The 23,155-nt window shown below is 38.2% G+C and overlaps 1 protein-coding gene across 2 annotated transcripts in view; it reads left to right on the forward strand.

Moving 5' to 3' along the window:
• The window catches only part of DPH6 (diphthamine biosynthesis 6), a 377,259-nt gene that overhangs the window by 131,283 nt on the left and 222,821 nt on the right, over positions 1-23,155 (forward strand). For both annotated transcript variants that reach the window (XM_084632603.1, XM_084632602.1), the window contains exons 7-8: positions 13,148-13,242; positions 19,853-19,940. In XM_084632603.1, the coding sequence (XP_084488729.1) occupies positions 13,148-13,242; positions 19,853-19,940 (183 nt within the window). The remainder of the gene's footprint in view (positions 1-13,147; positions 13,243-19,852; positions 19,941-23,155) is intronic.

The following is a 23,155-nucleotide window of genomic DNA, read 5'->3' on the forward strand; positions in this document are numbered from 1 at the left end:
CAAAACGAACTGGAGCTTGGGGTACTTAGTAAGGGAGAGTAGAGGAATAATGTCTTGCTGTTGAAACCCTGCTAGATTAATTGGAGTTGGAAGATGCCATAGAAATGGGGTGCTGTGTCAGTGAACCCAGACAATAAGAGGAAAGATGGTAGGATGGAGCTGACCAATCTCTGGGAGCAAGAAGGGTGTCTCTGGTAAGAAACAAAGTGAGAGGTGGAAGCAGGAGAGAGGGAAAGAGAGACAAACACAAATGAAAACTAAGCCTTTCCTATGTTGTTTTTCCTATGTATTTTAAGTGTCAATATATTAATTAGTTGCATAATAGCGACAACAAATTTATGTATGTTGTTCTACAACAGAAACTTCATCCTTGTGAACAAAGAGGGCCATATCATCAACTATTGCACATTGGCATTGTTCCATGACCAATAGCTGTGATAGGGGCTTTCAAACTTCATTGCACCGTGACCCCCTTCTGACAACAAAAATTACTACACAACCCCGGGGAGAGGGGAGACATTGGAGCCTGAGCCCGCTTGAGCCCCACCACCCCAGGTGGGGAGGCCAAAGCCTGAGCCCCACCCACCTGGGTGGCGGGGGTTAAAGCCAAAGCCCAAAGGCTTCAGCCCCAGGCAGGGGCCTGTCACCTGAGCCCTGCTGCCCAAGGCTGAAGCCCTCAGGTTTTGGTTTTGGCCCCAGCAAGTCTAAGACTGTACTGGCAACCCCATTAAAATGGGGTCACAACTCACTTTGGTGTCCCAACCCACAGTTTGGAGCCGCTGCTCTACGACCAGTTACACGATCTGAGGAGCTTACACCTTGGTGAATAAGAAAATGGGAACTATTTTTAACAACATAATAATTGTGTCTTCAAACTATTGCATGACCATTCAATAATTGATTTTAAATAATTTTGCTTATTTAGAAGCAAACATATTTCCAATATTTACTCTGTATGTGTGAATAAGAGAGATAAAAATGATGGGGGTATTAGTCCTTTTTGATTATTTTATTTGCCTCAAACATTTTTCTCAATCCTCATTGTCTGTGGTATCCAAAGTTTCAAAGTAATTCTTACCAAAAATGTGAGCTTGGAGCATAATGTAACTGGTAATGAAGTAGAGAACATTTCATCTCTAGGTCACTGCTATGAATGCAGCACATAGTAGTAGTGACCAGAAGTCATTACTGTCTGATGTCTGTTCAATGACCTGTGTAAAATGAGATTGGCAGTCGCATTGCAGCTCCTAGTATACTGGTTGATGCATCACAAAAACTCATTACAGTTGGCTTCTTGTTGACCATCTCAAAAGAAAGGCAAGGGCTGACTGGGTATAAAGGACAGAACTAACTTCTTATCAGGGTATCCCTCCAGCAGATTATTGAAATAAGTTGGCAGGACATCATGAGTAAGCTCACACAGCTAACATTGTTCTGCAGCTCTTTTTGTGCATGCTATAAAAGTCAGCACAAATAAATTACTTTTACCAGATAGGTGCCTTTAAGACCTAATGAAACTGAAGCATTAACTACAAACTGAAGATAAATGCTTGGGTTTATGATTTTAAAAATCTTATTTTCTAGCAACCTGATGAAATCTTTCACATCAGAAACACTGACAGACATGAAGGGATAAGGAGAGAGCCCAGACATCACGGTGAGGGGGCCGAGAGGGGACTTGATGCCTGAGCCAAACAAAGGAAAATACCATATTAACTCCATTAATAAGGCTGCATCTCTCACAGACCCCCTTGGCAGGAGGAGCCCAGAGGCTCCTTATTCCCTCGGGGCAGAATGTCTCTTTCTGAGGAGCCATTTCAGACACACTTCCCCAGTTACCCCGGAGCTGTGATAATAGAGGCCATCTCCAGGCTCTCCTCTTTCATTGCTGCTGTTTGTGCTCCTCTCATCCCAGTCCTGTATATCTAAGATATTTATATAACCCACCATGACTGCACTATTTGAGTGACTCACAAGATTTTATATATGTAAGCCTTCTGCCAGCTAGGTTGTGAGGTACATCCATTTTACAGATGAGGGAACTGAGGCACATAGAGACTACAGGCCAGATTTTCAATAGTGTTTAGTCACCTAAAGATGCATATATGCATCTATTGGGATTTTATGAATAGCACCTAAGCAGGGTAGCACCTAGCTCTCACTGAAATTAATGTGAGTTGGGTGCCTAACTTGCTTAGATACTTTTGAAAATCCCACTAGAGGTGGAGATAGGTGCCAGGTACCTTAGAAAATCTTGAACAAAGTGACTTGCTTAAGGCCACGCATAAAATCTGTGGTGTAGGAGGGAACTGAACTGAGGTCTCCCAAGTCCCAGGCTCACACACTAACCACTGAACCACCCTTTCTTTCCAGGCCACACTCCCACTGTGAAAACCCTTTGTGGCTGCAGTTACAAAGTGAGAGGCACTATGCCCTCAACATGCCCCATTGTCTCTACGCTCTGATTTCTGATAGGCAAGAAGGGTGAATAATTTTATAAATGCACACCTCTAGTCTCTATGGTTTATGCTCCAGCCATATATTAGATTAATCTAGCTGAGTCCGTAGAGGCTAGTCATGTTTAAATGTAGAGGGTTCCACTTCCTGTTTTCTTCTTCTTTCCTTGGGAGATTCTGGCTCAGCCCATGGAAAGCACTTAAAATCAAGAGTCTCCTGGTGTGGAGAGTGGCAGAATGGGCCTGCAGTGCTGTCATTGTGCCATATCGCAGAGGAGGAAATTACATATATGTGTCTGTGATGCCACCTTTTTGCCCCAACTCTGATGTTTTCTGACCAGAATTAAAAGCATCAGGGTTGGGTTGTTACATAAAAAACCCACAAAACACTATTTTCCTCTCTCCCCGTCCTCAGTGGAGATACCACTAATAGCAGATATAAGAAGCTATTTACTTACTTTAATTTGTGAAGTCTTTATCAAACCAAAGCATTAGCCCTTTTTGCTGGTGGAGCATGGCTGTGAAATGAGCTTTCTGAGAAAGGTAGGTTAAACCAAAGATTACGATGGAAAGCTTTTGTCTTTGGGAAACATTTCCATAATAACCAAATGATGAGAGGAGAGGGGAAGAAGAGAAGATACATTGGATATGAGAGAACCAAGGGAATAAAGGGGCATGGTTGCTGCTTCCTCCTCAGTTTTTTCTTACTGCTCCTGGTGAGAGGTGGAGCTCCCTGCTGCTTCTGAGCTTTGGCTAGACAGACTTTGTAAAAAAAGAAAAAAAAAATTGTATATATAGTTGTAGGTTAGTTTAGTGTAGTGAGTAAGTTAGTTTAAACTAACCTCACCCCTGTTAGTGATAAGCACCAAAGTTGCCTAATCTGCTTAGGTGAGCGACATGAGGGACAAATGTCCTATTTGTACCTCCTTTGAGACAAGAATGAAAAAACAGAGGGATTTTTTCCTTAAAATACATCTTCTCAAGAAGGCAGTGCATCCCAAAGGGGCCTTCTGGCTGCCTAGCCATGTATATGTTGAAAGATTCTTGCACAGTCCTTCGATCACTGGGTATCTACACTCCAGTAACTAAGAGGAAGCAGTTCAAGTCCCAAACAGAGTACAGATCTTAGCACCATCAGAAATTTCAAGATGCCTCTAGAAGGAGATCTAAGCCTCCCAGACATTGCCCATTGGCATCATCCACAACAGACCTTTGTACACCAGACTTTGATGACTTTGAAGCAGTCAGTTTGATATTTCAGTTGAGGACAATGTCTCATCTTCTACATACATCTAAACCCTGCATTGTGGAAGTACCTCTTTCTCTTTTACAATGCATTGGCAGAGATTGAATCAGACAAGTGGGTCATCAGCACAGTAAAGGTGGGTTATGTTATCCAGCTCACCCTCCTCCCTTTCCCCAATCCATCTTCCCCATACTTTTTCAGGAACCTGTCTTACAAGACTGTTTTAGATCAAGAATTACAGTCTCTATTGGAATTGGGAGGAATAGAGGAAGCTCCTTACCGACACAGAGGGAAAGGCTTCTTTTCCTGCTACTTCCTGATTCTCACAAAGAGAGATGGGTTTGACCCATTCTGGTTTTAAGAAATCTGATTGAATTTATCAAAAAGATGAAATTTAGAATGGTCATTGTGGCATCTATTGTCCCTTCCTTGAAGATTGGAAATTGATGTTTGCCAGTAACCTGCAAGATGCTTCTTGTCATGTGGAAATACATTCCAGCCACTGAAAATATCTTCAGTTCATGGTACCCATCATGCATTACCAATACACAGTGCTATTCATCATCAGCCCCCAGGGTGTTTTCCAAGCTTATGATAGCAGTAGCAGACTGTCTGTGTCATTTAGGAGTTCAAATATTTCCTGACCTAGGCGATTGGCTAGTTCAGGAAGGGTCAAGGTCTGCCATCCATAACAGCATCCTTTTTGTCAAACATCTGTTCTGTTGTCTAGGTCTAAAACTGAATGTACAGAAATCAAAATTACATCAAACACAGTGAATAAGTTTCATAGGGACTGATATCAGTACCAGGACTGCCATGGCCTACCTCCCGATGGACAGGTTCCAATTCATAGCCTCTGTCTGAGAGCTCAAGACCAACTTGAGAACAACAGTGCATTCTTGTCTACAGCTCTTGGGACATATGGTCTTGTGCATGTACATGACTTAACATGCCAGAATTCACCTCAAATGTCTGCAGGCCTGGCTATTGTCCGAGCAGACATTCACTGGACATACTCATTTGCATGCCTGGGTGAGTGTGTGAGACCCTTAGAATGTATGCATAGGGGTTCCGTTCCTGCCACCAGAGCCAAGTATGACATTGATAGCAGATGTGTCCATTAGATGTTGGGGACCCATCTGGGCAAACTTCAGGCTCAAGCCCTTTGGATGCCTCTGGAATTTTCATTCCATACAAATATGCAGGAACTTTGAGGTATCGGGCCTGCGAGATGTTCATTTTCAAGTTCTCACTGACAATGCCATTACTATATTTTATTGGAACAAGCAGGGAGGTGCAATGTCATCTCAGCTGTGCCGGAGAGCAATCTCTTTCTGGATAAAGAGCAATATCTTCCTAAAGGCCTTTCATCTCTCAGGGTTGAGGAACACTATTATGAATTCCCTCAATAGGAACTTCATAGACCATCACAAATGCTCAATAAAAAGGGGTGTTCTGCAAGGAAGCTTCCGTCAGTGGGGATACCCAATAACAGACTTGCAACCACTCTAAACATCAGACGGAAGAGATGATCAGGATGATCAGGAAGCTCAGAAGAGACAAAGCAGCCTCATAGCATTTACCTGGCCAAGGCAGTGCTGAAACAAAGATTTTCATTAATTCTTACTACCTCTGGGTGAAGATCTTTTGTCTCAAAATCAGGGGAAATCACCGCACCCAAACTTGCAAGCTCTTTACCTAACGACACAGATGATCTCTGGTAGAGCAATGAAGAAAGAGTTTGTTGCTGAGATGTCCAAGCCATTCTGGTGATTCCACCAGAGTCACTTATGCAGCAAAATAGAAAAGGTTTTCAATCTGGGCAGAATCTCGTCAGCTATCTCCTGATAATACAGATGTTAGACATATATTAGACTACCTGAATAGTGTCAGTTCAGTGAGTGTCCATTTAGCAGCCATTTCTGCAATACATCCCACCAGTGGATGGGGTTTTTTTGTAGCCCTTGATATCTGGATTTTAAAGGGTCTTATCGATGCGTACTCTTCTGTATCCAATTCATTACCTTTATGGGACATAAACTAAATATTGATGTGACCCCCCCTTTTAACCTTATTCCTGCCATTGCTGTCAACGAAAACATCGGTTTCGGTGGCGATTACCTCTGTAAAGAAGGTGTCAGAATGCCAGGCACTTCTAGTTGACCCTTCTTTCTCTCAGCTTGGCTGGTCTTAAGATTTCTTCTTTCATAATCTGCCCATCTCTGAAATCTCTTTGCCAGAGGGCTACTTTCCCTTCCTTACATTCAGGGTGGAGTTTATTGAGCCATATCTGTCCCAGTCCTGCAGTAGTAACTATCCTGCAGCTCCCTGTAGGGTTCCAATTTGTGCAGAGTGGAACAAAAGGAGAATGTTGCCACCCTATGTTATTGAGAGAATGCTGCTACCAAGTTAAAACTTCAAACATCTATTTAAAAATTAAGTGACTTTCTTTCCATGAAGAATTATCAAACCTCACTGCCCTGAAAAGTGCCATTGTTGAATATGTGAGGAGTTTCCGCACAGGATTGTTACTTACATGGTACTTTTATTGATTCATGGTTGGTTGAAAGTAGTCTGTTGACCATTACAGTTCAAAATTCATTCATAAATGTCAATTATTTTGATGTCAGAGGTCAATATTTAGAGCATGGTCCTACAGTATTATTTCTCTGATTTCAAAACTTCATCCTAGAGCAATAGAAAAAGTACACCCCAATGAACCCAGCAAGGCCAAAATGTTTTCATGTCGCAATTTTAGGTATGAAGAGAATTGTGTGTAGAGTAGTTAGAAGACTCTCTAGCTATGGTTTTGTAGAACCAGTTTCTGTGTAGACTGGACAAATAAAGATTGACTCTGCCTAAGTAATTTAATTAGACGTTTGGAATTACACAGTTTTCTAGCTAATAAAGTTAAATAAAATAACTGTCTCTTACTTTTAAAATGAGTAAGTGTGTAGCAGATTCCTACATTGGTGCTTCATTTTCCATTTGGAAAAACATGTTGTCACCTGATTTTCAGCTACTTCTTATAGCTTTAATTTATATGTTTTAGTCAAACCATATGTGTGGGATAGAAATTGGTCTCCCTTTGATACTAAATGTCAGGTGATTTCTCATGCCGGTTAACTGTAAAATGGACTTTAGCTAAAGTGAGATCTATTGAGTGGAACAAACTTTGAATTAATTGTGTAGTTCTTTTCTGATTTATATCCTGGATATTAAGGTTATGAGTGAAATGATGTTCTTCTGTGTCTTCTATTTTATTATGGATAAGGTCCTATGTGAATTGCAGGATGATTGTCAAAAAATTGCAACTGAGTTGTGGACAAACCATGGGAAATTGCGGAAAAGTAATAACAGACTTTATTATTTACGGTAATAAAGCCCATTATTACTTTTCTGCAATTTTCCACGGGCAGAGGCCTGGGCTGAGAGTGAAAATATCGGGCTGGATAGTGGGGGCTCCCACTGTTGGCCGCCTGGGGCTGAGAGTGGCCACCTGGGGCTGACAGCGGGAGAGTCCCACTCTCAGCCCCGTGATGTCCAGGACTCCTGCTGTCAAAATTATGGTGGAAGCCTAATATTGCAGAATCTGCAATTTTCACAATATCGCAAGTCAAGTACGGCCGTAATCATGGGTCATTTTTATCAGCACAGTAAAATAATTATATTATTTCATTGTGACAAGGCAAGTTCTTGAATTATTTTTTTCTAAATAGCTAGGTGTTGATTAATTATGTTAAATGGAGATTATTGTATTTGCGCTTTTGTTCAACTAGTTCCCTTGTACCAAAGACGCCCAAAGCAAAGATGCTAAACTAGATGGCTCTATTGGCAACATGCCATGAACCCATTGATTGTACCTAATCTGTGTAGAACTTTTTAAAAATCAAAATAAAATGTGTGCAACAGTAATATTTGCTTGTACAATATTTTTCCTTGATAGAGAATTAGAAATTGTTTGTGGTTTGAACAGTTGCACCAGAATTTAATTATTACTACTTGGCCTGCTGGTGAAGATGAAGTGTATAAAAGGTTTAATACCTGATATGTTCTCTGACTGGGAGCTATAAAATCTTTCCCTTGCCGCAGGTTGGATTAAGTAATTGAATTAGCCTTTTCCATCTCTGACTGCTAAAATTCTGTGATAAACTCTGCCTTTACCCTGCAGTTTCATGGTCAGGATAGCAGGAGAATGAATTGTATTGAGTATCTGGGCTTCACTTTGTATATGTAAATGAAAGATTTATTTGTATCTTTGTTTGATACTGGATTTCATATAGTGTAAAAGTTTCCATGATACTCTGGTATTTGTTTTAGGTTTAGAATTGGACTGGATATCAACTTTTCTTGAGTAGTGTAATTTATAAATATAATGAGAGGTGAGGTTGTTTTGACCTTACAACTGTGAGGTTTGGCTTTAATTTCGGTTTGGCTTTAATTTCGGTTTGGCTTTAAAAGTTATTCTTATTGAATTGTCACATTTATTATGCATGTCAGATCTAGCTAGCAAAACAAGATAACACAAGTCGGTAAAAAATGTTAGTATTTTAAAGTATTTGAAAGCTGGTTCCTGTCTCACTGATGGCAGCTTGAAAAATACTGCACAGCTTCTTTTGCTTCTAAAAGGCACATTAAGAGCCTGATCCTTTGAGGTGCTTAGTATCTTCAGTTGCTGGTGACTTCACTGGGAGTTTAGAATGTTCAGGACCAAATATGATCCTAAGCCCAATGGCATTGAAAGTTGGGATTTCCCAACAAGGACAGCAAATTTAGACTCTCAGCTTTGAAGTGTTTGATGTTGGTTTCCAGGAAGAACTCACAGCACTCGAGGCTTAAAAGAAGAACCATCAACTTTAGAAATAACTTACACAGTAAACATTCATTCCTTATTCTCATTGTGAAATATTTTTAGCTAGGCTAAAATTTTTAGCTAGGAAAAGAACGAGACAAACTTCTTTGTTCCTCAAAAATACACGCATTTCATTGTTTTGTTTTGTTTTGTTTTTTAAGACACACAAACCCGTGTCTTAATTTTATTTTTCAGTAGCTCTATTTAGTATTCATTGCAGCAGAAGCTCTTGGCAGGAGGAAGAATAAAAGGTTCTGACTAACTGTTTTGTAAGTTGTCCATTCTTATTGTATCAACATTAATTATTTTTGATAGATTTGTCCTATAAAAACCTTGCTGCACTTTTTGACAGGTGAAACTGTCTTGTATGTCAGGAGTATAATTTTTGAAAATGAAAGCTTGATTAAATTTATGTTTGGTTATTTTTACACATGGAGATATTCTCTCTTTAGGAAGGAAATGCCTGTGATAACATTGGCTTTAAAAAAGATAATTTTATCTTTATTTAAAATGAGATTTGAATTTTCCATCACAAAATGAGTAAACAGTCTTGTAGAATTTTATGACAGATACCATCTTTGTCCGAGCTATTAGATATTTTTCAGAAATAAAAGGTTGAAGAGAGTGCAAGCAAAATTATATTTAACATTTTCCAGCTTCATATTCAGTGTCAAAGGGCTATGATTAAAAATGTGATCTCTGATCCTGTAAAAGGATTAAGTTCTTTCTACTACTTTCTTTTTTTTATGTCTGTGTGCAGAGTCTCTGGTGTTCTTTATGCTAAGGTGATGACTCAAGTCATCCAAATGTGTTAAAAATATTTTAAAAGAAATACTTATTAAAGAAAATGGAAAGCTTAACTATCACTCTCCATACTCAGGAATACGAGTACAGTTTTATTGTAACATATCAGACATATCCATTACCTGAAATCCTCTGATAGCATTGTAAAAATTAATCCCCAAATATAAAAGTAACCTTAGTCTTGTGTAAAATATAACCAGTTTCACTGAAAATAAATCTGTAAGACTAAATGCTTATAAAAATAATGTTGCATTAATTTTAGTCTGGGGAAAAAAAGGAGATGGGGGACTAATATTTTAGATCTGACTCCAATTAGAGACAAATACAGACAGTTGCTCTGTCATGTATAAGGAAGGAGCTGAGGTGCTCAACACATTAAGCATCAGATGCATAGTTTACAATGATTCAGAATTGAATTGAAGTTACAAGGAGTTGGATCAACAATGACAATGATGATAATAATTAATAAAAATTACACAATAGATTTTAAGGCCAGAAGTACCATTGTATTATGTTGTCTGGCATCCTGTTTATCACTGGCCATTAATTTAATTTAATTACCCTTGTATTGAGCCCATTGACTTCTGTTTCACTAAAGCACATCTTCCAAAGAGGAATCTAGTCTTGATTTGATGAGCTCAAGACATGGAGAATCCACCACTCCCTTTGGTACTTTGTTTCAATGGTTAATCACCCTTACTGTTACCGCCCCCCCACCCCAAAAAGTGCCTAATTTATTATTTGAATTTGTTGGGCTTCAGCCTCTAGCCACTGGTTCTTTCTGCACTAGATTAAAGAGTCCGTTACTACTTGGTATTTTCTCCCCACAAAGTTACTTGTACTGTACAGTGTAAACAAGTCATCTCTCAATCTTTTTTTGATAAGATAAACAGATTAAACACTTTAAGTCTCTCATTCTCTCCAGTCCTTGAATCATTTTTGTGGCTCTTTTCTGTACCCTCTCTGGTTTTTCAACATTTTTTTTCAAATGTGGACCCCAGAACTGTACATAGTATTCCAGTGTTGGTCATGACCAGTGTAGAATACAAACTAGAATCGTAGAATCTTAAAAATGTAGCGCTGGAAGGGACCTTGAGAAGTCATTGAGTCTGGACCCCTGTGCTCAGACAGGACCAAGTAAACCTTCTTACTCCTACTCACTATTTCCCTGTTTATCGATTCAAAGATCATATTAGCCTTTTTTGTCACTGCATTGCACTGAGGGCTCATGTTGAGTTGCTTGTCCCCTGTGACACCTAAATTCTTTTCAGAGTTACTGCTTTTCAGGATACACTTCCCCATTGTCTTGGGCACACACAGAGACAGAGAAGGTGCAAGTGATGTGGTTTAATTAGGCAACAACTTCATTAATTCAACTCATCTGGGAACTATCCAGCTAAAATATGTACAATGCAGGTCATGATTTCCCCCTGGTGGAGAGCTGATGTCAGCCCAACCCTGCCATAGCATGCCCTAGTCCATTGCTGGCAGCCCACTCCCTTCCCCTTATTTGAGGGTTAAGGGTCTAGGGAAAGGGGGTTGTCTCCTCACTTTACCAGACAATAGAAGTCCTAAGCCCATTCCCCACCTTCTTTAGGGGATACCTTCCACTAAGTCCTCTTCCAATTCCTTATTATCAGGGAATCAGATCCCCTGTGGAATGAGTACCTCCACTGTACACTTGCCATGAGGAGGCACCAGCAATTAGCTTGACTGCCTCCCTCCCACCCCAGCTGTGTACCCAAATGTACTACGTTTACACTACGAGCTAGGAATCTGATTCCCTGCTCATGTACACATACCCCTGCTAACTCTCACTGAGCTAGCACAAATAGAAATAGCAATGTAGCCCCAGTAGCATTGGTATCATCAGTGGAGGCATAGCTGAGCCATGCCAAGTACATACCCACTGGTTTCAGGCAGGTTTGTACTCAGACCGGCTCAGCCAGGCCTTCTCTGCCGCTACCAGTGCTACTGCATCTACACTGCTATTTATACTTGTGCTAGCTCAATGAGAGCTGGCGTGAGTATGTGTGCACAAGTACGGGCATCACACCCCTAGTTTGTAGTGTAGACTTAGCCATAGTTAACAGTTCCCTCCCTAACACTGGTCAAAAATATATCCATTCCCCAGTCAGAGAGGTGTACCCTATTGTCCCTGAATAATTCAGGAAACATATATGATTTTTTGGTGACTAATTGCCAATACTATCCATTTCAGATGCTTCACACATCTGGCCTTGTCAACTTGTGGAGGCCTGGTGGGTTCCTGCTGTATACTCCACTGCAGCATTTTAGACCAGTGTACAGTCACCTGCCTGGAAAAGGCCCTGGATCCTGCCCTGATCCAATGAGCTCCATTTGCCCTGATGGAAACCGCAGACCCAACTCCCCCCAGTGCATTCAAATCAGCTTTCAGGGCTGATTCCAGCATCCAATCTTCCCATTCAAGGAAACCTTATTGCACTCATTACAGAATTGTCCAATACTCAATAAAACAACGCACAAATACCAAAACCAGGTCAACTTTCCTTTCACAAGTGATATGCATTTCATTTAGGATTTCACCCTGCAAGCCCTCTGTGCTCGTAACTCCCAGTGAAGTCAATGGAAATTCCTCAAAGGGAGCGATTGCAGGATGAACTTCTTAAAGGATAATACAAGTGCACAAGTTTATAACTTTCTTAAAAAGAATGAGGACCACTTAAAAGTCAAATTATAACCACAAAATCATGAGGTGCAGGAGTGGAATCATGAGTCTAGAAAAGCTTTGTACTGTGTCCAATTAACATTTTTACTGTATCATAGATTTAATGCATGCTCTTAGCATAATTAAATTCCTACGGTGCATGGTTACCATCTACCAGTACAGTGTTATTAAAACAGAATTAGAATGTACTGTTCAAGAGATTGGCCCTCGCTCTTTACTCAAGCAAAACTTTGGATCAGGCCTCAAGTGAGAAACTGCTAAATAGAGGATTTAGGATGATTAAAAACCGACAAATTGTATTATTTTCAATCAGCTACATTTACTTTTGTGTATGATGTATCTGGCTTGTCCATCAGGGAAATATATAACAAAGTGCAAAAAAAAAAAAGGATGAATAATGTTCAGGGATGTAACCAAAAGAAAATGGCTAATGTTTCTTCCCCTCTAAGGATGAAATCCCAGCTCCATTGAAGTCAGTAGGAGTTTTGCAATTAACTTCAGTGGGGCCAGGATTAACTCTTTCTTAAAGATTTAGGAAAGAGTTTGTGCCAACAAATACCTAGAGCACAATTGTAAAATGTGTTGCTATAATAATATTATAATATGTTTGCTGAATTCAGTAGCTTCTGGTCAGTGTTTACAACACAAGATATCTCACAGACTGTATAATGAGATCTGGGAGTGGATGTAAAAGTTATTGTTATTTTCTAGCCAGTTTCCTAAAGGAATCTTATTTCAACATCCTTCATTTCTACTGGGATGCAGTCAATGAGATTTTTTTAGCTGGACGGTAAAGTATAACTATTGCAGAGAGGGAAAACAACCTGGCAGTAATTTTTGGAACTTTAAAAATAGTATGAATCAGTTCGTATAAAGTACTGTAGAGGAGAGTCAGAAACCTACAAGTACATCCAGTGCATTTTAGAGTTTGTTCCTTTTTTTGGAGGTGTAGTGATAAACCTAGATTGAGAAAGTTACTGTAAGCCCTGTACACACATACAATTTCAGTAAAATACATTTGGCACTATGTATAAGAGCACCACTTATTCTAACTACCTGTTTTTTTCCTTTTCTCTCAGCTCTCTAAGAAGTATGACGTTCATGTTTGTGGAGAAGGTGGAGAATATGAAACATTCACTTTGGACTGTCCCCTGTTTAAGAAGAAAATAGTTGTGTAAGGAACTATTTCTTCCCCTTCCTTAGATTTAAGTGATGGGAACATATTAACATTTAGCTTGAGGCAACATTTGTTGGCAGGAGTAGAACATGTCCTCTAAGTTCACAAACAGTCACTTTGTTTAACGCTGGCAAAGTCCTCTGAAAACCTAAATCAATGCCTGACAAGACGAGGCCTTCATAGAAGGCTATAAACTTTTTAGACATTTGCACTTTCGTTTACTTGCTGATTATGGCCTGCAGTAAAACTGGTACCTATACACTGACACTTTTATCCTTTCATGAAGTGCGAATTGCCTGTAATATTTATCTTTCATTACAGCTACATTTGATAAACTGCCACATCAGTAGCCTGTGGGTTCCATTAACTCTGTGTCTTTTTTTTTCTTCTTTTTTCAACTTTAGTGACTTAGAATGATAATACTAAACATTTTCCATCAGTTACTAAGGGGACATTTTTGAATGTAAACTTTGCTTGAATCCATCGAGCGACTCTGAGTAGCTTATTTCTTTGCTGAAATTTGTTAAAATTTGTTTAGAGGGGCATGGGAAATTTCTCTGTCTTGATTCAAGTTTCTCAGTACACGATGTTAAATAGCTTACCCTGCATATTTTGAGATGTTTTGACTATTGTTCCTATTCTTATCCAATTAAACAGTCTTTAATAATGGAATGTCACTTGCATACCATTTCAGATACATCAACTCATGGAAGGTCAACATTATGGCACATATGGACATTTAGTGCTGTAGTGAAAAAGGCCCATTCTTTTATATCTCCTTCTAGCAGTAGTAAGCAATAGAGGAAATGTGGTAAATTTACTATGCAATTAAGGGCTGATATTATTCCTGTTGAAATCAATGGCAAATTCCCATCAACTTCAGTAGGAACAGGAGCAGGCATTTATGGCACTTTATTATTTTAGAGATAAGATCTATTTGGTACAGTGACTTCATCAAGGTCTGTATTTTCAGCCAAACAAAATGTTGTGGTCTGATCAGCATTGTTTTGATAATTGGTAATATTGGTGCACAACAGCATCATCCAGAAAAAGAATGGCTAGCTTTCAGTCTGCATTTGTTATAAAATGTGTTAATTGACATCATAAGATAAGTTTACATCAATGCATTGAAATTTGTTTGGCTGCTTTTCTTGCTTGTTTGCTTTCTCACACTCATACTCACACACATTGTGATTGGGTGCCTAACTCCCTTAAGTCCTTCGAAGTCCCTGCCTGAATAAAGACAAGTCTGAGGTAAAATGGTTTCATGTCTTACTAGAAAGTGTCAGTTATTGTTAAGGAGAGGAGAGGATTAATATGGAGGGCTATATTATGGTCCTTACTCTCAGGTCTGGTGGAACTGCATTTGGCACTGAATCTAAGGGTAGTTTCTTTAAAGTGCCACCGGACTCCTTGTTGTTTTTGTGGATACAGACTAACATGGCTACCCCTCTGAAAATTAAGATGGAACACATTAAATTGATTAAAAACTGGCTGACTGATAGGTCGCAACATGTAATTGTAAATGGGGAATCATCACTGAGATGATGGATTTCTAGTGGTATCCTACAGGAATCAGTTGTTGGCTATGCTGTTTAATGTTTTTCTCAGTGACCTGGAAGAAAACATAAAATCATGACTGATCAAGGTTGCAGACAATACAAAAATTGGGGTGTGGTAGATAATGAAGAGGACATATCACTGACAGAGAACAAGGTGGATCGCTTAGTAAGCTGAGCACAAGCAAACAATATGGGCTTTAATACGGCTAAATGTATATCTAAGAACAAAGAATGTAGTCATAGAGGACGTTATTCTGAGAAGCAGTGACTCTGAAAAAGATTTCAGGGTAGAGTGGAGAATCAGCTGAACTTGAGCTTCCAGTGCAATGCTGTGGCCAAAATAGCTTTTTGATCCTTGGATGCATAAGCAATGGAATCTTGTGTAAGAATAAAGAGTTTATTTTATCACTGTATTTGACACTGGTACATCGGCTACTGGTGTCTCCAATTCAAGAAGGATGTTGATCAATTGAAGAAGGTTCACAGAATAGCCACAATTATTAAAGGATTAGAAAATGTGTTTACAGTGTTAGACTCAAGGAGCGCCATCTGTTTAGCTTAACAAAGAGAAGGTTAAGGGGTGACTTGATTACGGCCTGTAAGTACCTACGTGGAGAACAAATATTTTATAATGGGCTCTTAAGTCAAGCAGACAAAGATATAAGAAGATCTAATGGCTGAAAGTTGAAGCTAGACAAATCAGACTAGCAATAAGGCATAAAAATTTTAACAATGAGGGTAATTAACTATTAGAACAATTTACCAAGGGTCATGGAGGATTCTGTATGACTGGCAATTTGAAAATCAAGATTGGATGGATTCTTTAAAAGATATTCTCCAGGAATTTGGGATCAGGGAGAGATTCTATGGCTTGTGTTATATAGGAGGTCCGACTAAATGATCACAATGGTCCATTCTGGCCTTACAATCTGTGAACCTGTGACTCTATTATTGCTTTTTTAGAGGTCCTTGGCTATTTTGATAGATACTCTAGAGAGTAGGTAGGCTATTCCATTCACTATGGTGGTGTAGATGCTAGGTGGTTAGATTGTCATAGTTCAAATATATTTCACCTCAGTAAAATTTTGAAGCTTAGATGAACATATACAAGTACCTCTAAGGACTTTAAAAGTCACAGAAATCCTATGTACTCAACTAGTCCAATTCTTCTCCCTAAAAAAAAACTTTGGCTGCATGAAATGTAGATCCCAGCAGAAAACACTGAAGATGAGTCTTCCCTACAAAACATGGAAAGAGAAAATCTAACTCACCTATTATAGTAAATAGACTCCTGGGTAGTATTTTTCCTGGATGATGTTTTTATCATATGTGTAATGTCTGACAAAATGCATTTCCTCAAATTTCTCTCTGAATAGAAAGGCAATCTGCTAGATTTGTGGATAAGAGAAAATTGCCAATAGTGATTCTTGCTTTATTACAGTCTAGAATGATGGCAGTCTAGTGAAGGCTCTGTAACTTGCCTTCCTTTATAAGAGTGATTTTAAACTGTTGGGGTTTTGGGGGGAGGGCAAAGGAGGGGAGGGTTAGTTGGATTGTTTATATTTTTTTCTGTCATGGTATCAGTACTGAGCAGTGCTTGGGTGCCCTAACTGCATTCTGTAATTTAGCATGTTTGGAACGCCTTGAAGCTTAACCTTAACTCCGAATTTTCTGGGTTTATACTATTTGGTTTTGAGATGTTACTTATATATAAGGCTAAGATTTAGTGATGGATATTTTTAGTAAAAGTCATGGACAAGTCACGGACAGTAAACAAGAATTCATAGCCCATAACCTGTACTATATACCCCTGACAAAATCTTGGGTTCTCTGGGGGGTGAGGGGCAGCTCAGGGGCACCACTGGTGCTCTGGGGAGGTGGGGACAACCGTGCATGGCCCAGGACTGCTGCTGGTGTTGGGGGGGGGGAATGACCCAAGACCACTGCTGGTGCTTTGGGGACCCTGGTGTCAGTCGCACCGGCTGCTACAGAAGTCACAAAGGTCCTGGAAAGTCACGGAATCCGTTGCCTCCATGACAGACTCACAGCCTTACGTATATATATCCCTGAATTCCCTTCACTCCTGTCCTAGTCTAGTCGAACCCATCTATCCAACCACAGACCATCCTCAAATTTATCCTCACAGAATTAACCAGACTTCAACAACTGCCATGAACTACCATTTCTCTACTCTCTTTGTTCAAACCCACTGTACCTACCTTATTCTTCTTGATGTGGGTCTGAGATCCCTTCTTCTAGTGCAGTGTTTCTTAGCTTTTTCAGGTTGATGACCTTATTTAATGCCTAACACAGTAAAAACAAACAAACAAACAAAAACCCTTATAGTCATTGCTAAGTAGGAAATGTATATATCCCTGAAAAGAAATAGACTTCCCCAAATATTTTCTGGAAATTAATCAATAAACAAGAAACATTTATCAAGAATATCATCAGTAAATCTTGTTGCATTCCTACAGTCCATCTTTTATTGTATGTTTTTATTCATGGCACGCATGAGTTTCATCCGTTTCCACTTCCTGCTTTGCATGTGAACAGAATTCAAAATGAATGACTAAAGATAATTATTTGTTTTCATACAGGAATATTTTATTGTCTTCATTTAATAACTATATACAATCAAGCCACAGATTTCATTATCAGGAATTTCGTTAGTGATCCTGATTAAAAAATGCATTAGCATTCATTCACTAAAGCTGTCTCTTGGTATTATGTCATCATCTTAGGAGTTTTTAATGATCAATTCCAAAGCATGTTTGTAAAGGAAAATGTAACTGAACTCTTTAAGGAAATCATTCAGGTCTGACCAAATGCTTTCAAATGTTTCCAGTTTGGTTGGCATTATTTAAATGGGTATATTAGATCTGAATCCCTGCACCTATGAGGTCTTATGTAGTACTGTGTCTTAGGGCTTGTCTAAAGGAACAATTAGATTGCTTTGAGCTAGTTTAATTTCGAAGAGGACTAGATCAAAGCACTCTCACGAACTGTTCATGGGCATCAACAGCACATGGACAGTTAGACCGTGCCAGGCTAGCATGGGATAGAGTCACACCCAAGCATGACATGAACTAATTATTCATGTAGGAAAACCCCTTATTTAAAGTAGCCTTCTCTTCTGAAAAATCATTATGTAAAAATGGAATCTTGGGGTTCCATGTTTATTCCTTCTCAGAGACTCAATATAAAATTTGTTCAGTTGCCAAGTAAATGAGAGGTTTTCTAACTTCCAGCCCTACAAATTGAACCTGGGATCTGGACGGCAAGGTGGGTTCTTTTACAGTTTAGCAATACCAGTGGAACTTAGAGTTAATAATTCTATTGATGTGTGAACAAATACATCACCCATATCTCTTTCATTGTATCGATTCTTCAGAGCCAGGAATAATTTTTTGAAGTATTGGTAGTAAAAACTTGTTTTAGCTAGTGAAGTAGAAAATGAGAGTCTGAATACAGAGCAAAGTAGATATCTTCTATAAAAAGATATCATTTTTTCAGTCACTTTTTGTCCATTGCCATTCTTAGATGTCTCTTTGGAAAACATTAATCAGGTGTACCAAAATTGTGAACCCTTGGGAACAAAGCAGTTGTAAAATTCACTGGTGGATTTTCAGCTTAAATCTATCTGCTCCTGATATTGCCATTGCTAACCTACATTGAATGTCATCCTGATAACAATAAGCCAGATCATCACCTTTTGGAAATTTATATAGCTATGCTCATTAAGAGGATCTGAGGATCTGATCCAAAATGTTCTAGGGATTATTTGCAATAAGAACACTCATTGGTTGTGTTCTGACTAGAAGCACAGGTTTCTCTAGCTGATACCAATGTCCTTCCTTTAACTAACTTAATTTTATCATTTGACCCCTGGATATCTTCCACTTACTCTGTAAATAGATTACATCCTGAAAAGTCTTAGTTTACAAAGTAGAGTATCTGTACTTAAACTTCCTTAGTGAAAATGTAAAGACTAGTTACTTCAGTGTAATTCCAAGTGAACTATCTGTGGGCCAGTAGCTTTACAGAGTACAAAAAAAAAGTGATAATTTTTATGCATATGACTTTCTCTTACACCTTCTGAGATTTTTTTGTATCATCTTCTAATACTCTGTTTTCCCTTACCTGTCTTAATTCCATTGCTAAATGTTCTAGTTTTGAAACAGTGCAGGTGGGTGCAATAGATATTGCCTCTTATGAATTGGAGGTTGACAGATTATGACTGTAAAAATGAAAACTAAACGAAAGTTTATGCTCAAATAAATTTGTTAGTCTCTAAGGTGCCCCAAGTACTCCCTTTCTTTTTGCAAATATTAACTAGTTTCAGTCAGTGTATCTGAAGTTTACACCATTACCATTAATGCATTTGGCATTAGCAAGTTGTGTCTAGTAATCCTTCAACATGAGGTGTAAAATAGTTAAATGGCACAATCAGACTTCTCAGTGGGACAAATATTATAGTGCTAATTCTGTAGGAAGTGATTTCCGGAGCATTATTCAGTGGGAAATGAGGTTATCCCAAAATTTAAAATGCTGATAAAATAAAAACTTAGAAGTTCTCTTGACTAACAAAGGATTGGCTTGCTGTTGTGTCATCAGACCTTTGGTCATCATGTCATTTATACGTACGTACAGTAGGCCTGATTTTCATTCACACTAAGGCCTGGTTACACTGCTTTGAAAGTTTGAAATAGACTTAAAACGGGTGTAAATTGCATTTATTTTCCACACATTTTGCGGTTGAAAAGGATGCTGGACCTAAACCCCCATGGTTTAATGTTTTATGTTTTCTGAATTAAATTTATGACAATGAAGTAAAATGCAAATTATGGGAGTCTGCTGAATTTTTTCTATATTATACGAAAACTTATGACTAAAAGAGTTTCTCTTAATCTGTTTTTTTAAAAGCAACAAAACCCTTGATCAGTAGTTGGTAAACCATATTGAATAGTAGTGGAGGGACAGTGGGCATAGCCTAACCATAAAACCATGCATTAAAATACAGTGTTTATGATTCTGTATTTCAGGGACTCATCCCAAGTAGTCGTACATTCAGCTGATGCATTTGCACCTGTGGCTTACCTCCGCTTTTTAAAATTACACTTAGAGGATAAGGTAAGTACCTCTTTCTAAATCTTATGTTCCTTTTAATAGACTGTGAAGACATATGGACTACTTCCTTTTTATGTTGCTTTTCACAATTTGGACTTCATCCAAGTTATTGGCTCTGTCCTTCTATTTGCTGTAAAACCTGTACTTACTTTAACTGGTTTTTGGAACTTGCCATCAGAGTGACCCAACACAGATGCTCACTTGTGCCAAATGAATGAATGGAAGTAGTATTTGTATAGCCTTTTTCATCCTGAAACCTCAAGGCGCTTAGCAGACCCTGTTCAGCCAAGCACATGTGCAACCACTGAAGTGCAGCCACCCATGCAGTGGAACACAACTAATACTTTTGTATTAGCAAACCCTATAAACAGCATTGAGTTGTTGTGAGGTTGACTTTCTTATTGCTATTTTTGGTGAAAAGTAGATATCGTAGAGACCTGTTGATTCCCAGTAGATGATTTGTATCTACCAGATCCTCATTTCACATATGGTAGACAACCCAAGCTAGTAACGATTCTAAGTCTGGGAGGTGAAGCATCAGTCCCTAATCCTATTCCAGTCAGCGAGTAAAATGAGTTTACTGCAGAGGAGACACTCTGTCATATAAGGAGAGAGATGTCCAGCCAAACTCGATAGAGAGCTTAAGAAATATTAGCAGTAGTTCAAAGGGATTCAGTTTGTTTTTAACTTATGATTGCATGGAAAGTGTGCAATGCAGGAGTAAGAGCCCTAGTAATGGCAGCGGTACATGTGTGCTGACAGATTCTTGAGTATTGCACTCTTACCCATGACTATAGCATTGCTAATGAGATTCAAAGACAACATTGTTTTCTTCCTTTTTGTGAGCACATTTTACCATCCATTTTCTCTTGATTATTATACACATATAGTAAATCTTTCTTCCTTCTGTATGTTTGTAAATGGTAACATTTCATTTACAGACTTCTATACCCTTAAAGTATTTTTGAAATTTGGTTGAAATTTGAAATATTTCTGAATGATAAAAAAGAACATATTGACATATTTCTGCAATTAATGACATGTAGAGAATTTTGTAAAGGGCTGCCAGTAATACATCAAAGTAGGACTTTTTCTTACCAACTTTATTTTACAACATGGAACTTAGGCACACTTACTAAATAATGTTAAAATGCAGGTAAGCTATATGGATAATAGATTTCCTTGATGGCTTTTGTGTCAGGTATGAAGGTATTTTTTCTTTTAAGATCTATCTTGAAGACTGCTTTTGTTGAGGAAAAATGCCTGTTGATCTTCCTGCTGTGCTTGAAACCTTCTTGGTATTCCTTGCGGGAGAGGAGAGGGGATTCTGATATTGCAGCTGATTGTAGTTTACTTTCCTTTTCTGTTTATTTTTACAGTCTGAAAATCAGTCAAGCTACTTCATATACAGGGATCATTACTGAATGCAACAGTGTTTGGGTTTTTTTGGGTTTTTTCTTTTTTGCATCTGGTGACTTTTGAACACTTCAAGTATACATAGAGAACCAATAGTCTTTATTTAGGAGAGACAGTTTGTATATTTGTATCAATAAGCAACACTGTCTCCATTTTTGCTTTCTGTCTCTCCAAAGACATAAAATGTTTCCCTATTTTCTTCCCAAATGACCTTATTCCTAGCTTTCCAACTGTGGCAGGTACTCCCTGCTTCATCCCATCCATTTCTTGTTTGGGATTTCTTAAATGTAAAATCTTAAAACATTTGTATGAGAGACTTCGTGAAAATGATGTCAACCAGCTATGTGAAGTGAAACCAGAGAAGCTGAATAATAGAAAACTCTGGTGAGGGAGAGTAGTGGAAATATATTAATATTTCTTTGGGGGCACTGACTTTATTGCTCATGGCAAACTTGATGCTAAAATGCACCATACATCACTACAGTGTGACAGGTTAGGGAAAATGAAAAACACAAAGCTTTACATAAATCAGGCAAAAAATCGTATTAAAATGCATTACATTTTATATAAGGATCAAGATTTTACTTTTATCTATTCAGAAGCTCTTTTCCCCTTCTTATGTAGATGTTTCAGATTTTGTTAAAGCCTCACAGTTTCAAGCAGTTTTATAGCAAATCATATTTCAAATTCATTGTAGACAAAGCTGTCACATTCTTAAAGAGGTAGGGTTATAGAAGCATGGTCTGGATTTTGGTATACTCTAACGTCTTCTAGAGTTAAAAAGGAAAATAGTTTATTTTCTAATGATGGTGTTGTGGGAAAAGGCATTAGAATCTTTTGGCTTTAGATTAATTTATTTTATGTCATGGTATATTATAAGCTAGGTTTTCAAGAAGTTGTTACTATGGAGAGGCAGTCAATCTTTGAAGAGTGTAACATGTTACTAACTTAGCATAGTTTAACCACGTAATGTTTAAATGACACTGTCAAGATGGATAACCATTGATAACTCTTCTAGTACGGTACCTTTTCTCCTCCATTATGTGTACAAAACCCATGATTTTTTTTTTAATCAGTTGGTAATTCAGCCCTTGAGAGCTACCTTACCACAACAAATCACTGTGTTTACACAATGGGAAAAATGTACTTCAGTAGAGAAATTGATTTTAGTTTCAAGAGGTTATTAAAAGCATGAGAAAAATATTTGAAATTTATGAAAAATATATAAAAGTAGTCATTTATATAATCATTTTGGAGAATCCATTAATAGACTGCATAGTATTTCCAAATACTAAAAGGAACTGTGATATGTGGCTCTAATATAAATCACAGTATCAGATTTGTTATGCATATCTCATCCCTGAAATAACATCTCTATTTCTATTTTTAAAAAGTCCCTTCTCTTAGTTGTGTTTCACAGGCATTAATTTTACATTCTTTGAATTGACTATTTTATAATCATTTCCACAATTTTGGATAGTGTCTTTCTACAATAAAAGAAGTCTGTGCTTTCTTTGCCATTCTGTGGTGCGTTTTCTTCAGATAAATTTCTTCATATTTAACTACAAAGACTGGGTGGAAATTTGTTTTAGATTGTTTCTGGCAGCACAATGAGCTGTTGTGCCTGAGGGAGATTAAGATTTTATTCATTGTTCTCATTTAATACATTACTGTGCAATTTCAAGATGTATTTTTGCATAATAATTGAAAAGCTTTTTCCCCACCCTCTTTTCTTTCATTACCAATGATACAGAAAAGGCTAAAAAGATAATTTTCTTAATATTTTTATTAAAGTTTTATCA

This window comes from Lepidochelys olivacea (assembly GCF_965140295.1).
Source record: "Lepidochelys olivacea isolate rLepOli2 genome assembly, chromosome: 6".
Lineage (NCBI taxonomy): Eukaryota > Metazoa > Chordata > Testudines > Cheloniidae > Lepidochelys > Lepidochelys olivacea.